The sequence below is a fragment of the Xyrauchen texanus genome, chromosome 24 (genome assembly GCF_025860055.1).
Source record: "Xyrauchen texanus isolate HMW12.3.18 chromosome 24, RBS_HiC_50CHRs, whole genome shotgun sequence".
Classification (NCBI taxonomy): domain Eukaryota; kingdom Metazoa; phylum Chordata; class Actinopteri; order Cypriniformes; family Catostomidae; genus Xyrauchen; species Xyrauchen texanus.
This window is the reverse complement of record NC_068299.1, coordinates 39,387,749-39,406,790: the sequence shown is the minus strand read 5'-3', so window position 1 is coordinate 39,406,790 and position 19,042 is coordinate 39,387,749. Positions and strand designations below refer to the sequence as shown.

The 19,042-nt window shown below is 40.2% G+C and overlaps 1 protein-coding gene across 1 annotated transcript in view; it reads right to left on the bottom strand.

Annotated features, from left to right (window-relative positions):
- plpp4 (phospholipid phosphatase 4) overlaps positions 1-19,042 on the bottom strand; it is a 216,492-nt gene that overhangs the window by 71,779 nt on the left and 125,671 nt on the right. The window contains exons 4-5 of the mRNA XM_052089451.1: positions 5,886-5,949; positions 3,290-3,414 (exon numbers count right to left, since the gene is read on the bottom strand). Coding sequence (XP_051945411.1) covers positions 3,290-3,414; positions 5,886-5,949 — 189 coding nt within the window. The remainder of the gene's footprint in view (positions 1-3,289; positions 3,415-5,885; positions 5,950-19,042) is intronic.

The window sequence follows — 19,042 nt, the reverse complement described above, 5'->3', positions numbered from 1 at the left end:
TGTTTAATAAGCTGGTCCAATACTCACTCTACAACAATAAAACCATTAAAAACATTATACAAACAATCATTAAAAATACTGGATAAAAAACCATACCACTATCACCACTGTAGTATTCTGAGGAAATATCAGTTACTTACTTGGGATAATCTAATTAAATACAAAAACATCTGTTTAATTTACAAAATCAAACATGGTCTAGCACCTCCTCCACTATGTGACTTTATACATCTTAGATCTAGTGTGATTAGGGTAACCAGAGGGGCAGTGAGGGAAGACTGCATTATCCCCCGGAGAAAAACAGCTTTCGGTCAGTCTGTTTTCTCCGTAAGAGCAGCGCAGCAATGGAACACAGTGCCTGAAAACATCAGAGAGTCCTTGTCATTCTTTTCATTCAAAAAGAATGCAAACAAATGGCTGGTTGAGAGCCAATCTTGTAGTCACTAATGCTTTCTGTGTACACTTAAACATTGTGTATTTATTTATTTTAATATGAATTGTATTTTTTAACCATAATGTGTTGTATGTAATTGTATTTTTGTGATTTTATACCTGTGGTTATTTTTAAGGTTGCCTTTTTTACATCTGGCTGGGGGACTACCGATGAAAATTAGCACTTCTGAGCTAACTCGGGTACATTTACATTGTTTCAATGTTGATTAATGTACACTGTCCCCTTTCAAAAAAATAAAACAAACAAACAAACAAACAAAGCATCTGCTTCAACTGAGGAAAAAAAGGCTCCAGCGTACAACACGATTAAGATGGAAAAATATTCAATTTTGTCAACTTAGTCTGAATTTTCAGTATAGAATGAAAACAGAAAAATGTATAGAATGTATTTTATAACTTAACTCCTTTACTAAACACCATTATTAGATCATTAAAGACTATGCTATTCTTGGATGGATCATATTAAAATAGCATGGTTTTTAGATTGTCTGAACAACTTGACAAAAATCACAGTAAGATATAATATATGAAGTGCACAATGTTTGGCTGTCAAATTAAATCACATTATTCACTTATTCACCTGCTCTTTTGGTGTTTCCCAAATTGGATTACAAAGTTGAGTGTAATATTATTTAATTTAGCAAGGATTGCTTGTATTGTGTAACAAATTGCTTTAGATGCGTCAATATAAGCTTTAATACCCTTGGGAGAAGATTGATGTCACCTGACATTGTTCCTTTGCTTGACAAACGTAACTGCACAACTGAACATGCAGCAGAAAAACACTGCATTAATATTCCTAACTGCAAATGACATCAGCAGGTTAAATCCAGGTGCATTATTCACTTATTATTCAAACGCAAAACATGCAATTTCACTTATGACTATATGCATTTCTTTTTGGGATGTAACGATTTAAAATTCATACGTTGCATTTGGTGAATACGATTTATTCGTAAAACACTCTACATTAATGTTCCCTTTGTTTAAGGTTTATAAAAAGGTATTCAAAAATAACCAATAATTGAAATGCCAAATGGTGTGCATTTAAACTGGTTACAAATGCTTAATAAATACTCTCTCACTTGTGTGAGCTTTCCTTCTCAAAATGAGGGCAAATGAATGGTTTTAGTTAGTCCTATTCAAAACACTTTTCGCGTATTCATGTTCATTTACAGCATATGTCATATAATAAAGCCTGATGAACATTAAACCATAATTAACATTATGTACATACTGTAGGTTCATAATGTTTGCAATTCCCCATACAGTAAGGTACATTTTAATGGGTTTCTAATGTTGAATATGTGTCATTAAGCATTTATAGCATGTGAGGTATAATGGCTCACCATTTGATTCATGTTGTTATAACCACATGCACATTATTAAAAATGCATTTGTACTGTAGATGAGTTATTGGGGAGTTGATTTATTACTGTTGTGAACATGTTTGTAAGTTGTTGAACAAATGATGTGAATGACTAAAGCAAATCAAGTAATGTTTGTTCTTTTATTGGCAAACAAATTGTAGAGCGGAGGAGGCACACCCGGTCCCCAATCAGCCTGATGGGGGCGCGTGAGGGATAAAGGCGGCCGGTGACGACAGTTCCAGTTCGAGAAAGAATGAAAGTCAGCTGCTCTGTGTGTTTATGTTTGGGTGTTTTTCATTCAGTTTGTTATTAAAACAATTATTTATATTGTCAAGACGGTTCTCACCTCCTCCTTTCCATTGAACTGCTTTACATTGTTGCCGAAACCAGGGAAGGAGGAGGGATGCCCGTCGTGGAGTCCTCAGCATGGCCGTCCACCCAGGGGAGCACCGCTACCATCCGCTGGGGGACGGAGTAGCCCGACCGCCTGGACGCAGGGAACGGTCGCCGTCCATGAGGCGAGTGGGGACTGGACTCCCCGACCACCTGGAGCGATGGAGCCACTGCCAGGGGTGGAGGAGTGCCCTGCCGTCCCCCAGAATCGTGAAGGGGTCGAAAGAAGACTACTGTCCGCGAGGGGAGGAAGGAAGCAATTCCCCGACCGCCTGGAGCGGTAGGGCTGCTGCCAGGGGCGGAGGAGAGTCCCCACGAGTTGCCAGGAATGCGTTCTGTCTGCCGGGGGTCGTAGGTCTGACTCCGGTCCGCCTGGGGAGGAGCAGCTGCTGTCCGAGTGTGAGTTTTTTTTTCGTCTCTCTTTCCTCTGTCGCTCCGTGTTGGCCTTTGTCCCTCGCCTATTTTGTATGTTGTTGCTTTTACCCTCCTGCCTCCTCCCAGGTAGAGCAAGGTGGAGATGACCCGTCGGAGAGGAGGGGGGGGATGTACATCATGCCGGGGGCTCCCCGTCTAGAGGCAACGCCAGGTGGGGTGTAGAGTGGAGGAGTGCGGGGCCTGGCTGGAACAACGCACGCCCAGTCCCCAATCAGCCTGATGGGGGCATGCGAGGGAAAAAGGCGGCCAGTGACGACAGTTCCAGAGAGCGAGAGAGAGAATTACAGGCAGCTGCTTTGTATGTTTATGTTTGTGTGTTTTTCATTCAGTTTTTTATTAAAACTATTATTTATATTGTCAAGCCGTTTCTCGCCGCCTCCTTTACACAAATCTTTATTTTTAAAGTGATCATCATTACTCACCCTCATGTTGTTCCAACTTGGTATTTTCAAGGAAGATGGTTAATTATTCACACTGACTGGTCATGTGACTAGCATAACGCCTGACTTCTTTTATCTTTTCTTTGGAAAAACATAATTCTGGCTAAATTATGACATATTTGACATTTTTGGGTAAGCTATGATAAGACATGTTAAGATTAAGATTACACTTCACTCTTTGTTGACAAAAGCACTTACAGGAGGAATGACTGCTGGGAAAACTTTTCCGCCCTTCAGACACCAGGTTTGGCTCTCCAGTGCACAACATCTTAACATTCATCTGGCCGTCAGGGAAACAGCGGTGGAAATAGTCTGGCCTGGGCCTAAGATCAACATTAAAAGAATATCAGACTCCGATAATAGCAAATTACTTTCATGGTTAGCATGATTACAATACATTACAGCACAAACACATGACAGTTTATACGTCTAATCATTATATACAGTATGAATGCTAATAGAGGGCAAAAAAGAGTCACCATGTGTTTAGGGCACACAAGGGCTAGAGGGGAAAATACTCCTGTTGTGAATTCTGCTGTGATATTAATGTATATTTCATAATATTCATTAATAAACATTCCCATGAAAATCTTTTCTAAATAAATATTTAATAATAATACAAATGTAAGTACATTTTATTACACTAGTGTTGCCTGAAACATGTGATCTCATAGCTTGCTATTATACAGACAAATCAAAGTCCAAGATACATGAAATAGTTTAAACTTCTATCAACAGTGCTGAAAATCAATGACATTTTCACAGTGTGTTAAAGCTTGACCTATTGATTATATTCTAGTTGAATGAAAGTTGTTTAAATGAAGGCCAAACTCTGTTTCAAGGCATAATTCCTCATGTCCTCAGTTTTTCCCTGAAGATAATGCAAATCCATAAAATATTGTCTGTATGTGCCACCAAGGTTATCATAGTTGCTTTTGACAGAATGAGTAAAAATGTTAGTAAAATGTTCATTTGATCACTTTTTCTAAAAAACATTGGTAACAGATTTGAATAGCTGAACTTATTACACTATCATTTATTTAAAAATGAGATGATGGAATGAGAATATTTACTTGCTTTCCCATCAAACTAAAGGGTCTAAATGATGTCACATCATTGGTATTACGGTTTCAAGGAACATAAATTTATTTGCCATTTTTTTTTTTTTTTAAATGGAAAATCATATGGTAAGAAAGATGTTTCCAAAAAGTGGGACACTACTAAACAATATTTTTTTTTTAGTAATTGAAATAGGTAAGCATGTGTAATTCAAATCAATTAAATATCAGTTCAACATACAGTATTATATCAAAATTAGGACATTGTTCCATGATTTTAATTGTCAAGAAGTGTTGGTTGTAATCTGATTACAAGTAAATGGTTACTGTAATCTATTTACTTTTAAAGTAAAAAAAGAGTATACCATATTACATTTTACATTTGTGTAATCAGTTTAAAATCAATTAAGATAATTACTTTTAAGTACATCACTTGTGTTACACATTTCTAAAATAATTGTATTTGTGCAGAACACATTTAAAACACAAATTTGTTCAGATGTAAATCTGTTCACGTTCAGAGACTATTTAGCCCAAAACTTGTATTGAAATGAATGGAAGAAATTTTAACATCCAATATGGCGGATGTAGAAATGAAAGTTCTGCCTTATACAGTAGGTTACTCAGCCAATCACCTTTCAGATACAAACATAACCTGTCAGTCAACTCGAGAACGTGCATGCGCATTAGCAGAATCAGCTTTTTGTGGATTTGTGGATATTTCAGTCTTTCACCATTTAGGTAAAAAGGAGCTGTCCTTGTGCTGCTTGTATCCTCAAATAAAAAAAGCTGCCTGGGAGCTTTCCATGGCCGTGGAGTGGATTGACTTTTGTAGAATTTCTGTGACAGCTGAAGAGTCACTAACGAGTCATGGTAAGTTAAAAATGTGTGATTTTAAGTTAATGACTTACAGGTGACAAATAAATACTTTCCCCATGAAGTAAAGAGATGTTTAATATGATTTCAGTTTAAAGAAGGAATTAGTGATAATAGTGGATTACTATTTTAGTGACTATCCTAACACTGGTCAAGACCTCTGGCAGATAGGGGAGTGTTTTCATTTTTTTTCCAATCATAAGTCATGATTTTTGCAACTTTGTTTGGTGCCACTCAGTAGCGTGCATAGAAGGGGGCAGCAGGGACTCGAGCCTTATTATTTTATTAAATAAATTAATACAATTTAAATACCTTGATAATCTCACAATAATAGTAATAATGTGTCAACATAAGATTTCCTTGTAAATCGTGAAAGTGTAAAGATTTGTCGATGGTGTATGTGACAGGAAGTAACTGGTCAGATAGAAAAGTCAACTCTATGCATTGTACTGTAAATTCGTAAAAAAATAATCCTACTGCATTTCTGGCATCACACAAATGCAGTGAAGAGAGCTTTATTAATTATAATTAGAGCAGTTCCATCGCTTTCATATCATATTACTATGAAGTACTGTAGCAAGTGTCAGTTCTTTAAAGAGGATGATGAGGTCAGAGTGAAAATGGCAGAGATGACAGGATGAAGTGAGGAAGAAGAGATTAGAGACTGTCCCTGCTGAGGTCTATGTAAACCACTGGTGCCACTAATGGCACAAAAATGTCACACTTCACCTTTTATCTTAGTAAATTCTGATAAGAAATTCACAGTTGCTGAGGAAGGGCACTATCGTTCCTCCAAAAGGGGTTTCAATTCATAACTTCTGATGGGAATTAAGCATTAGCAAATCATGTTTTTACATTACCTGCCAACTATCAACTTGATGGTATTTGTGAAGACACCATTCAAAGCTAGAGCAAGAGATACCGCTGCAAAAGAGAAAACAGGAGTCAGACAGATTAATAATGTCAGTGCTTTGTTTTCCTGGTCACATTGCACAGATCAGCCTTAAAGGAATAGTTAACATAAAATGAAGATTATGTTTGAATTTACTTAACTTTATGTCATTCCAAACTTTCATACAGCACAGAGGACAAATGCTGAGAAAGTAGGGCTTCTTTTTCCATTTAATAAAAGTGAATGGGGATTGAGGCTGTTGAGCCCAAAATGACAAAAATGTATCACAAAAATGTTGAATATGCCTTGTAAACTATATTCCAAGTCTTCTGAAGCCATACATTAGCCAGTATATTCTCCAACATACTTGGATTTTACTTGCAACGGGTTGAGTGACGACAGAGTTTTTATAGACTTTTCAGTTTTTGGTGAACTATTCTTTTAAACACTCAACAGTTGTCTCACAATTCTCTTTTTCAAATAAACCTTAATGTAGCTAGTCTTCTCTGAATTAGCAATGTTATACATATCCAATTTAATGGAGAGTGAGAAGACAAAGATAACAATCCTGCTTTAACCATCCACACACTCTGAGTCTAAGTCATTACCCACTATCCATCACCTCATTAGGTTGTCTAAAAAGAAAAATAACTGGCCGCTGTGGTTGACAGTTATTCATTGATTTAATTGGTCTATCCAAGTTTGTTAATGAGGACGGTAAACTTTATAATTTTTGGGACTGGCAGAGTCTTGGGACTAAAGACTAATTGACTTTTTTTGCTCTTTGCTGACTACAAAGACCAGGGAATGGCAAAGTTAGGATAAGTAATCATTATCACACAAGCAAGAAAAGGAAGATAAACTAATATTAAATGTATTCATTTTATTTTGCTGTACATTTTAGAAAAAAGCATTTTAGTTGCTTTCCCTCGCATCTGCATGCAAAATCTCTTGCAGTAATCCTTCCTCATTGTCAAAGAGCTTGTCTAACTCAGATTTATTGGGCTTTCTGGAATTCTTGATTGGTCAATGGCTGGTTGGTCAATCATAGCATTCAGCAGAAATATTTCTGAATGACCGTTGTCAGTGGAAAGCCTGTAACTGACTGTTCATGTGGGAAACTTACACACCTGCTGTTAGGGTTACCTTGTCTTGTTTTACCGTTGCCCCTTTGGTTTCCATTTTTGTCCCTTTTGTTTTCCGTAGTTCTCACTTTTGTCCCTTGTTTAGCTCCACTGTCTCACTAGTCTATTGTTTAAAAGAACTACACTTCCCAGTATCCACCTGTCATCATCACTGCCATTTTGTTCATTGTTCTCACCTGTGTATCATTTGTAATCATCCTGTCCTTGTGTATTTATATCCTGGTTTTTGGTTCTGTTACGAATGCAGACAGCGAAGGCAGACGAGGAGAGCGGATCTAAGTGCAGCTTACTTTATTATTACAAACACAAAAACACAAAGGAAAACCCTCAATGGGGAAAATAAACACAACACCGAAAACACAGGCAGGGAACACACACCGGGCTAACAACATTCAACGAAAGACAAGGACTGAACCAAAAACCAGGATATAAATACACAAGGACAGGATGATTACAAATGATACACAGGTGAGAACAAAGAACAAAATGGCAGTGATGATGACAGGTGGATACTGGGAAGTGTAGTTCTTTTAAACAATAGACTAGTGAGACAGTGGAGCCAAACAAGTGACAAAAGTGAAAACTACGGAAAACAAAAGGGACAAAAATGGAAACCAAAGGGGCAACGGTAAAACAAGACAAGGTAACCCTAACACCTGCGCTCATGCTTGGTCTCACTGCGGTCTCTGCAAGTAAGCTGATAAAATAATTTTAAAACAAATGAATGAGTGGTTCACGCAGGGGAACTTGTGCACTCAGTAGTTTAGTCTGATCTGATTTTTTTGTTGCTTTTAGCTCTTAGAATATTAGATATTCTAATATAAGAGCTCAGATTTATAATATTTTGTATAAATCAAGAGGTCAGGGTTTGGCTGATTAGTTTCAGTAGTTAGTCCCTGCTCGTAGATGCCATACTGCTACAATACCATTATGACGTCAAAAAGCATGTTGCAATTGTTAGCCAATACAAATAAAAATACAAACTTTTTGCAAATGACATACAGTATAAATCAGAAATATTTCAATGTATGATGGAAAGTGTTTCAACAGAGCCATTTTTTTAGAAGGCTCTTAATGCACTTAATGACAAATAAGGTTGTCCGAGGAGATAAAAATGATAAGTCTAAAAATCTAGTCTAAAACACGTTTCAAATTAGAAAGGAACTCTTTGAGCCCATGTTGGTTTCATTTACATTCAAATAAATAATAATATTTTTTTTATAGCATTTAAAAAACAAACAAAAAAAAAAACATTTAATTACTTAAGTGGTGTATTTCAAGTGGTGTAACATTAAGTAAAAGCTATAAAAAAAATACATACCTATATTTTTTTTGTCTTTTTTTTTTTATTCCTTTGGTACAATTTTCACAAGCAAGTGGTACATTTTCAAAACTCTTAGTACTAATCTCACAACAGATCATCAAAAATGCAATTTTTTACAAACATTTCAAAATATTTTCATTTATGTTCAAACAGCATCCTTTTCTCTATACATAATAAAACTTTTCATTCACAGTAACAGCCATTCATAATGTTATTACTATCAAACTTTTCATCTGCATCTTCTCTCATTCAGTTTAGTTGTCTATCATTTAATCTAACTTAATTTAATGGTTAATCTATTAATCATTTAGTATGTCTATTGATTTTCATCTGGTCTGATTATTGTGTGTTGATAAGGTATAAATTACAGTAAATGCTGTAAGAACTTTCAGTCAGGATAGACCAATCATAATTTCTTTCACCTGGTGATCATAATTAGATACCATATAAGTAGAACAGTGTGTGAACATTTTCAATGTTCAAACATGGAGCAGGACAGACTGAAATATATAGGAAACCTGCAGAGGGATCAAAGAGGTAGACGTGGACCCCGCCAAAGAGGTGGGCATGGGCCTCGACCAAGAGGTGGGCATGGGCCTTGACAAAGTGGTTGACCTGGGTCTCAACAAAGAGGTCGACATGGGCCTCGAAAAACAGGTGGGCATGGGCCTTGACAAAGTGGTAGGCCTGGGTCTCGACAAAGAGGTCGGCATGGGCCTCGACAAAGTAGTTGGCCTGGGTCTTGACAAAGAGGTGGGGATGGGCCTCGACATAGAGGTGGGCCTGGGTCTTGACAAAGAGGTGGGCATGGGCCTCGACAAAGTGGTTGGCCTGAATCTTGAAAAAGAGTTGGGCAAGGGCCTTGACAAAGAGGTGGGCCTGGGTCTCGACAAAGAGGTGGGCATGGGCCTCGACAAAGTGGTTGGCCTGGATCTCGACAAAGAGGTGGGCATGGGCCTTGACAAAGAGGTGGGCCTGGGTCTCGACAAAGAGGTGGGCATGGGCCTTGACAAAGAGGTGGGCATGGGCCTCGACATAGAGGTTGGCATGGTCCTTGAAAAAGAGGTGGGCATTGGCCTTGACAAAGTGGCCTGGGTCTCGACAAAGAGGTCGGCATGGGCCTCGACAAAGAGGTGGGCCTGGGACTCGACAAAGAGGTGGGACTGGGCCTCCACAAAGAGGTGGGCATGGGCCTCCACAAAGAGGTGAGCATCAGAGAAATAGAGGCAGAATGCAGCAAACTGTCATTTCAAATGAAGTCCAAGCCATCATTGTTGACCATGTGGTTAACAGAGGCCTGACAGAAGACAACCTGGTGTATACACGTATTGACCTGCAGGAGTTGACTGTGGTGGAAATGGTCAGGGCAATGAATGACATACGACTGTTTAAATAAAGCAGATTTTCGAGGAGAGCAATGACACCTTTGCCAATGTGGTAACCACCTAACCAGCCTTCCACCTATTGCCACCCTTTTGAAGAAGCACCAGATTTCTATGAAACAAACTTACCTGGTGACTTTTAAAAGAAAACATGCCTGGGTGAAACAACTGCATACAGAATATGTTCAAGTACAGTGCCATGTAATGCAATGTATGTTCATAAAAATTTATGTGATTATCATGCTATTAACACTACTGTACTACATGCTACAATGTAAACTATTCTTTTTAAAAGAGCGGGCAACCATCCAAGTGCCTGGACAATGTGGGGGAAGCATCTCAATGGGTGCGACTACATGTGAAGATGGTGTGGTAGGCTGTAGACCAGTGGATCATACAGCACTGAACACTTGATAGCTTTCCTAAATGAACATGAGCAGGCCTATCAGGGTAAAGACATCAGCTATGTTATTGTGGGGGACAAGGTCAGTTTCCACCATGCAGAGCTGGTTCAGGAATGGTTTTAGGCTCATACTCGGTTCATTACCTTATATGTCCCACCATACTTCCCTTTCCTCAACCCAATTGAGGAATTCTTCTCTACATGTAGGTAGAAGGTGTATGATCGCCATCTCAATGAGCATGTCACCATCCTTCATGCCATAATGACATAACTGCAGAGCAAGCCTGGATTCGTCATGCCAGAAGGTTTTACAAACAGTGCATGAACAACGAGGATATTCACTGTGATGTTGATGAAAATGTATGGCCAAATATTGATGACAGACTTGATGTTAATGTATTGTGTATTTGAGATTATCTCTATTTACAGTAAAGGGTTTACATTTATTTTGTTTCACAATGCAACCACAGTATTGTTGTAGAAATACTGTAAACTATAATTTTTTCCCTCATTAATGACTTTTGATGTGTTCTTTGATCATATTTTACTTGTATAAATATGTTTTTATTATGGATTTGTCAATTTGGATGGATAATCTATTGTGATGACTGTGTATATTAAGTCAGACGGACAGACGGACGGACGGACGGAAAGATAGATAGATAGATAGATCATCGTGTAGTTTTGCTCATAGATTTATATATAGATGATGTGAGACAACCAGTCCATGTTGACATCTGCCTAATTTAGCTAACTTCAATTAAATGACAGATGAATTTGTGACAAAATGCAGTAAATTTAGATCTTATTAAGCGTATTTTAGAAGTTTTATCTATACAGGATTATAACCTCCTGCGTTTCGACATTTTCAAAACAGTACAGTTTTGTGGTACTCGAGGTCAGAGTCAAAAGTCCAATTTTAATGAACTTGGACTTGTCACAGACTCGGATGCATTTTACTCGGACTTGAGCCTTTAGGACTGTGTTTCTTTCAGAGTCCATGGCATTTGTGATGCAATGACACACAAACAAGCAAACAATTAATGTAACATAGGGTGACCATACATCCTCTTTTTCCCGGACATGTCCTCTTTTTCAGATCTGAAAAAGTGTCTGGCCGGGATTTCAAAATTGACTTTAAATGTCAGGATTTGGCTTTGTCTTCAAAAAGATGTGCTCTCTACAATTAATACTATCATGCATTCTGTGTGTTTGATACTGCACAACAGTTTTCACATGTATATGTCCTTACATGTGATTATTCTGGCTGCGAGCGGCAGCGCACACTCTTTCAAAGTACTGTCTCTCTGTTGCTCTCTATGTGAGTGCACGAAAGAGATCGCCACACGTGCTCTGCCACTCTCATCCAGAAATATCAAAAACGTTAAACACTTTTAAAAGTACATTCTCCAAATCTGCAAATTATTAAATAGAACAAATGTTTAGCAGACTCTGTGATTTAAAAAAAAATCAAATATGTTATGTATTAGGGATATTCAAATTAATATGACGGATGAAATAGACCATGGAAATTGTACAACTGAGTCCGTTACATATTTGTAGTGCAACCTCTGTGTGTTACCTGTAAAGCTGGCACTTGTGTTTCAATGGCAATAAAGTCAGAAAATACAACGAAGAACACAAGTGAGTGGAGAAGTCTCTATTCCCCTATTATCCATGCTAAATATAATGTGAAAAGAATAGCACGTCAGCTCAAGGAGAGTTTGTTATAAAAAATTGTATCTTAACTTTAGGGAAGTAGGCTATACCTGGACATAACAGGAGGACTGAAAAGTGTGAAGTGTAGTAAAATAAAAATACATTTGTAATGGTATCTGATCTTTTCTGTTTTTATTTAATGTTCAATTTTATTGGCACTATTAAATGTTTTAATATTACCATTTACTAAATGTATTAAACACATTAAAATATTTAATTAATTACATGTCTTTCACCCATAATTTTACTAAATTGAATGCAACAAATCTATTCTTATCATTAGCCCCAGCTGTGTATATCTTAATCAAAATTGAAAATTACAAATAAGTATTGTGTTTCAAAAATAAATGTGATAATTTCCAGGATATTCATAAGAAAAATACAAAATATTTTGTCAAATTGCCTCAAAATCAACCTTTAGGCATTACAAACAATGATCACATGGAAGAGGAAAATTTTGCAGCTCATAGTGTCAAACAAGTGTTTAGGAATGTACTGTACTGCTATTTAGTGTTTTGGGAAAAAATACAATTAAAGGAGCCTTTAGCCCCATTGTACCCTACCACTTGTTTGTATCCTTATTTAATTCTACATTATGTTGGACTATGTTTTTCTGAATGTTTCACACAAATTAAGCTGTACAAAAAGGAATGACGTCAAAATTAGCAAGTGGTGAAAACTCACACATTACACATCATTAGCGGGATATTGTGAGTGCAAGAATTTCTATTCTGAGTACCTGTCACCTGTTTAAACCAACCATCTTCACGCAATATAAATTACAGGACATTAGGACACTTAATTTGAATCCCTGACATGTTTGATTCCAAAAGAATAAATAGCTTATGGTGATGTATAATCCACACAAAGCAGAAGTCGATTCATGTCACAAACTGAGACTAAATGTTCTGCCCGTAGAGATCATTTCTATTGCACACCTCCACTGAGTGATATCGCAGGAGAATAATGGCATTGGTTTTTTGTACATGTGACAAATCACAATGTCCTATTTCTCTTACATCAATAAAATCAGTTTAAATGTTCTCTTGGTGCTGTAATTGTGTAATTTAAAACAGTGAAGGCCATCTCGCTAGAGAAGCACATGACATCAGTTTTTTACTCAAGCTCTTCAATTATATTTGTATTCATCTATATGTTAATGGATTTGACACTCTCTGCCTCTCTTTGGCTCCACCACTAGCAATGTTTATCCTAGCAACATTTAACATCCCATGCCTAGTCTACTGTATGTGTCATGTACTGAATGAATTACATATGTTAGTAGCATGTTGGTATGATCATTGTGCACTCGACACAGTAGAATATGTTACACTGACACACATAATGCAACTCGCAGGTGAGCTATACTTCAAACAAACAATCAAAAATATATTGGTAATACTTTGTAATTAGTAATTAACAAACATTAAATAATGCTTAACACAGTTTGCTACACTTAGACTCATCAGATCATGTGACATTGTGATAATTGTTCAGCAAACAGCATCTTAAAACGGACATTCCTTAATCCAGGAAAAGTCTACACAAAGTCACAGAACTTTACCAATTTAACCTTCTAAAATGTACAGAATGCATGTAATTCTGACAATCGCTTTGAACTGTGGTAACTGGTATAACTGACAAATTAATGATTATAGCCTGATATACCTCTTTAAAATGAGTGTAATGTTTTATTCATGTTTTATAACCACGGAATTAACCAGTATTATTTGTAACCAGGGATTTTCATGTTTTGTTACCTACACATACCATAATAATGAAAAAATGTCAAATTTGGTATGCAAATGCTCGCTTAGTTACACAGAGGAGGCTAATGACAACAAATATCATGTATCTTGGACCATTCTCAAGATATAAAAGTTCATGATTAAATATGCTCTATTTTTAAGCATGAGATTTGTAAGACTCAAGTTTGTTTGTAAGAACATCCATCCATCCATCCATCTTCAACCGCTTATCCGAAGTCGGGTCGCGGGAGCAGCTGCTCCAGCAGGGGGCCCCAAACTTCCCTATCCCGAGCCACATTAACCAGCTCTGACTGGGCGACCCCGAGGCGTTCCCAGGCCAGTGTGGAGATGTAATCTCTCCACCTAGTCCTGGGTCTTCCCCGAGGCCTCCTCCCAGCTGGACGTGCCTGAAACACCTCCCTAGGGAGGCGGTCAGGGGGCATCCTTACCAGATGCCCAAACCACCTCAACTGACTCCTTTCAACGCAAAGGAGCAGCGGCTCTACTCCGAGCTCCTCACGGATGACTGAGCTCCTCACCCTGTCTCTAAGGGAGAAGCCCGCCACCCTTCTGAGGAAGCCCATTTCGGCCGCTTGTACTCGTGACCTAGATCTTTCGGGTCATGACCCAACCTTCATGACCATAGGTGAGGGTAGGAACAAAAATTGACCGGTAGATCGAGAGCTTTGCCTTCGGCTCAGCTCACTTTTCGTGACAACGGTGCGATAGAGCTGAGTGCAATACCGCCCCTGCTGCCCCGACTCTCCGGCCAACCTCCCGCTCCATTGTCCCTCACCCGTGAACAAGACCCCGAGGTACTTGAACTCCTTCACTTGGGGCAAAACCTCATTCCCTACCTGGAGTACGCACTCCATCGGTTCCTGCTGAGAACCATGGCCTCAGATTTAGAGGTGCTAATCCTCATCCCAGCTGCTTCACACTCGACTGCCAAGCTTATCCAGTGAGAGCTGAAGGTCACGGACCGATGATGACATGAAGACAACATCATCTGCAAAAAGCAGCGATGAGATCCCCAGCCCACCGAATCAGCACACCTTCCCCACCTCGACTACGCCTCGATATCCTGTCCATGAATATCACAAACAGGATTGGTGACAAAGCGCAGCCTTGGCGGAGACCAACCCCCACATGGAATGAACTCGACTTTGTGCCGAGGACCCGGACACAGCCCTCGCTTTGGACGTACAGGGATTGGATCGCCCTAAGAAGGGACCCCCCACCCCGTACTCCCGCAGCACCTCCCACAGTCTCTCCCGGGGACCCGGTCATACGCTTCTCCAGATCCACAAAACACATGTAGACCAGATGGGCATACTCCCAGGCCCCCTCCAGGATCCTTGCAGAGTAAAGATCTGGTCCGTCGCTCCACGGCCAGGACCTAAAACCGCATTGTTCCTCTTCAATCTGAGGTTCGACAATTGGCCGAACCCTCCTCTCCAGCACCTTGGAGTAAACTTTACCAGGGAGGCTGAGAAGTGTGATACCCCTGTAGTTGGCACACACTCTCTGATCCCCCTTTTGAAGAGGGAACCACCACCCCGCTCTGCCACTCCTTAGGCACTGTCCCAGATTTCCACGCTAATGTTGAAGAGGCGTGTCATCCATGACACCCCTCCACATCCAGAGCTTTCAGCATTTCTGGTCGGATCTCATCAATCCCCGGGCTTTGCCACTGCGGAGTTGTTTGACTACCTCAGTGACCTCCCCCAGGGAAATAGAATCTGATCCCCCATCATCCTCCGGCTCTGCCTCTACCTCACGGCCGAGGCCGCAGCCCTTCGGGCCTGTCGGTACCTTGCAACTGCCTCCGGAGACCTCCGGGACAACAAATCCCGGAAGGCCTCTTTCTTCAGTCGGACGGCTTCCCTGACCACCAGTGTCCACCACGGTGTTCGAGGGTTACCACCCCTGCGGCACCTAAAACCTTGAGGCCGCAGCTCTCCACCGCGGCTTCGGCAATGGAAGCTTTGAACATTGCCCACTCCGGTTCAATGTCCCAACCTCCGCAGGGATGCCTGAAAAGCTCCGCCGGAGGTGTGAGTCGAAGATCTCGCGGACAGGGACCTCCTCCAAACGTTCCCAGTTCACCCGCACTACTCGCTTGGGCTTCCCAGGTCTGTCCAGTGTCTTTCCCCACCCCCTGACCCAACTCACCACCAGATGGTGATCGGTTGACAGCTCTGCCCCTCTCTTTACCCGAGTGTCCAAAACATATGGCCTCAGATCCGACGAAACGATTACAAAATCGATCATCGACCTTCAGCCTAGGGTGCTCTGGTACCACGTACACTTATGAGCATCCTTATGTTCGAACATGGTGTTTGTTATAGATAATCCATGACTACCACAGAAATCCAATAACAAAAATCCACATGAGTTCAGATCAGGGAGGCCGTTCCTCCCAATCACGCCTTTCCAGGTGTCCCTGTCATTTCCCACGTGTGCGTTGAAGTCACCCAGCATCACTATGGAGTCCCCTACTGGGGCCCTATTCAGGACTCCATTCAGGGTCTCCAAGAAGGCCGAATACTCTGAACTGCTGTTCAGTGCATATGCACAGACAACAGTCAGAGTTTTCCCCCCCACAACCCGTAGGCGTAGGGAGGCGATCCTCTCGTCCACCGCGGTAAACTCCAACGTAGTGGCGCTCAGCCGGGGACTCGTGAGTATCCCCACACCCGCCCGTCGCCTCACACCCTGGGAAACTCCAGAGAAGAATAGAGTCCATCCCCTATCCAGGAGTACGGATCCAGAGCCAAAAATGTGCGTCGATGTAAGCCCCACCAGATCCAACTGGTAACGCTCCACCTCCCTCACTAGTTCCGGCTCCTTCCCCCCCAGTGAGGTGACATACCACGTCCCCAGAGCAAGCCTTTGCTGCCCGGGTCTGGTCCGTCGAGGCCCACGGCCTTCACTGCCGCCCATATGGCAGCGCACCCGACTCCTGCGGTTCCTCCAATGGGTGGTGGGCCCAAGGGATGTAGAGGGGGGTTCCACGTTGCTTCTTCGGGCTGTGCCCGGCCGGGCTCCGTGACAAGCCCGGCCACCAGGCGCTCGCCGACGAGCCCTCCATCTGGGCCTGGCTCCAGACAGGGGCCCCGGGCTTCCTCCAGGCAGGGTAACTCCTCCTCTTGCCGTTTTATCCATGAGTCATTTTGAACCATTCTAATTCTCATTGTAAGAACAAAGGACCATAAAATCAACTGTCGGAATGGACCGCCCAGCTGACTGTGTGGCTCTGAAAAGTCACTTCTGATTGCCGCAGGACACCTTTGGGGATGTGGCCAATTTCAGTTCAAATGTTTCCAAACAGGATGAACGCGCTCTTCCTCTTCTCTTCTGCCTTTACGCGCTTCATCTTCTGCTCGTCTGACTGCTCAGACTTTGCTCTGTCTCTTTTCCCTCGTGGTCTTCTCTGGATCTCGTTGGAACACGATTCATGCCATGTGAGGTCCAAGGAAGCACGGGACTCGATGTCCTGAGAAAGCTCATCACTCTCTATGGTTCACACACCCATGAGAAGGCCTCGCTTCAAAGCCAACTTCATCATTCATACAGACAATAACTCCGATCTTACAGAGGTCCAAAATATCGATGGAATGAACTTTCGACCAAGAGCCAAGAACCAAGCAACACAAAGAACGCAAGGAAACACCACTACACGCAAGTACATCTGTGTACTTTTGTGCTCAAAGTGCTGGTATATTTGTTAAATACTTTATGTAATCCGATAGCAAATCGATGTAGTCTCAAATAAGGTAAATGGTTTTAAGGTATTGTCAACAGACTCCATAAAGTTCAGTTTCACTGTATTGATCATTTATTTCACATTCTGTCACTATTCTCACCAAACGGTCTTATGTATATATGTGTTAGATTAGATTTATGTTTAGAATAGCAATAAAGTTTGTCTGTATTCAGAGATGATTGACTGTGGTATATTTTGATAAATAATCACATCCCTGTTTCTAAAAGATTTTGCTTCAAAGCTGTACCTAAATATGTGTGATATTATTTTCAATAAGCCATGAGTATAATATCACTCCAATAAGTGAATTAATCACAATTGACTTATTAAAGCTAATTCCTTACAGTAGAAATTGTGAGCAGATACAACAAGACTTTGTATTATGATTTTAATGGTGGAGAATTTATTCAGACAAATAATCTAGTTATTTGTCATTTATCTAATTTATAATGGTTGTGAATGTGACTAATTCCATTATACAGGTCATTACCTAATAATGTACAATAAGGACAGTTTAATTTAGTTTATAGCTCACATATTTCGAGACCCTAAATTCCCTTCTAAATTTAGCATACAAAATACCCTTACATATATTGGTATTAGAAGACAGGCACGTTAACGGTTCCCGTCTAAATTCAGCAGTACCAAATATCCTACATGTAATGGTGTGAGAATGAGGGCACTCTAAAAGTTTCCTCCTAAATGTCAACCCCTAAATATCCTAAATGTGTCTCTGAAAATGTTTGTTAAGCAAGTGTTATCATCATGTAATGCATAAACTTTGCTTCACAGAGTGATTTTTTTTTTTATAAAAGTCAAGGTGTAGTACCAAGTTTGTGCATCTCTCTGGTTTTGGAATGTTTGTGTGACAACAGGCCTCTGCGTCTTGGCAAAAGTGGATTGCAATATTTTGTAGGAATTTTCAAGTTGGAAGTCTAACATCATGTGGTGTGCCATTGCAGTATTCCTAGTAGGAAGGTATAATTAATTGTTTATTTGTAATTTATATTATTATGATATTTATGATAGTTTGGTCTGCATGAATAAAAATAATAAGCAGCAATACATTTAAGTTAGTTATTACAATTCAACAAACTGAGTGCACTTTTATGTGAATATTAAAAGATAAAATCAACTGTTTGTTTTGAAGATGAATGACAGCAGTCCAGCATTTGTGTTTTAATATTTTTAGATAACTAAAAATAGCAGGCCTTGTGACTAAAGAAAGATAGTCGGCACCACGTCTAGCAACACGCATGGAGCGCAAAAGGGTATAAATTAAGCATTTTCTGTAATAGAGAAAAATATTTGAGGATACAGGACTGAAAGATCAGTGCTATCTACGCCCAAGCGCTTGCGCTCTACACATCTCCGTTGTTTTGTCTCGCTGATCACTTGAAGTGCAGAAACGGAGAGATGGGTCAGCCGATGTCATGATGTCTCACGGTCCGAATGGAATCCAGCTGAGGTCCGGACCCTGACCATGGTCCGCTAAATGGTGACCGCCGATATAAATCATAACCCTTCTATTATTATATGACATCATGACTATATCTTTTAAAATATTTTTATTGTGCGACTTATGAACATTTTTTTCACTTTTGCTTGTGCTTTAAGCAACACAATAATTGTGCA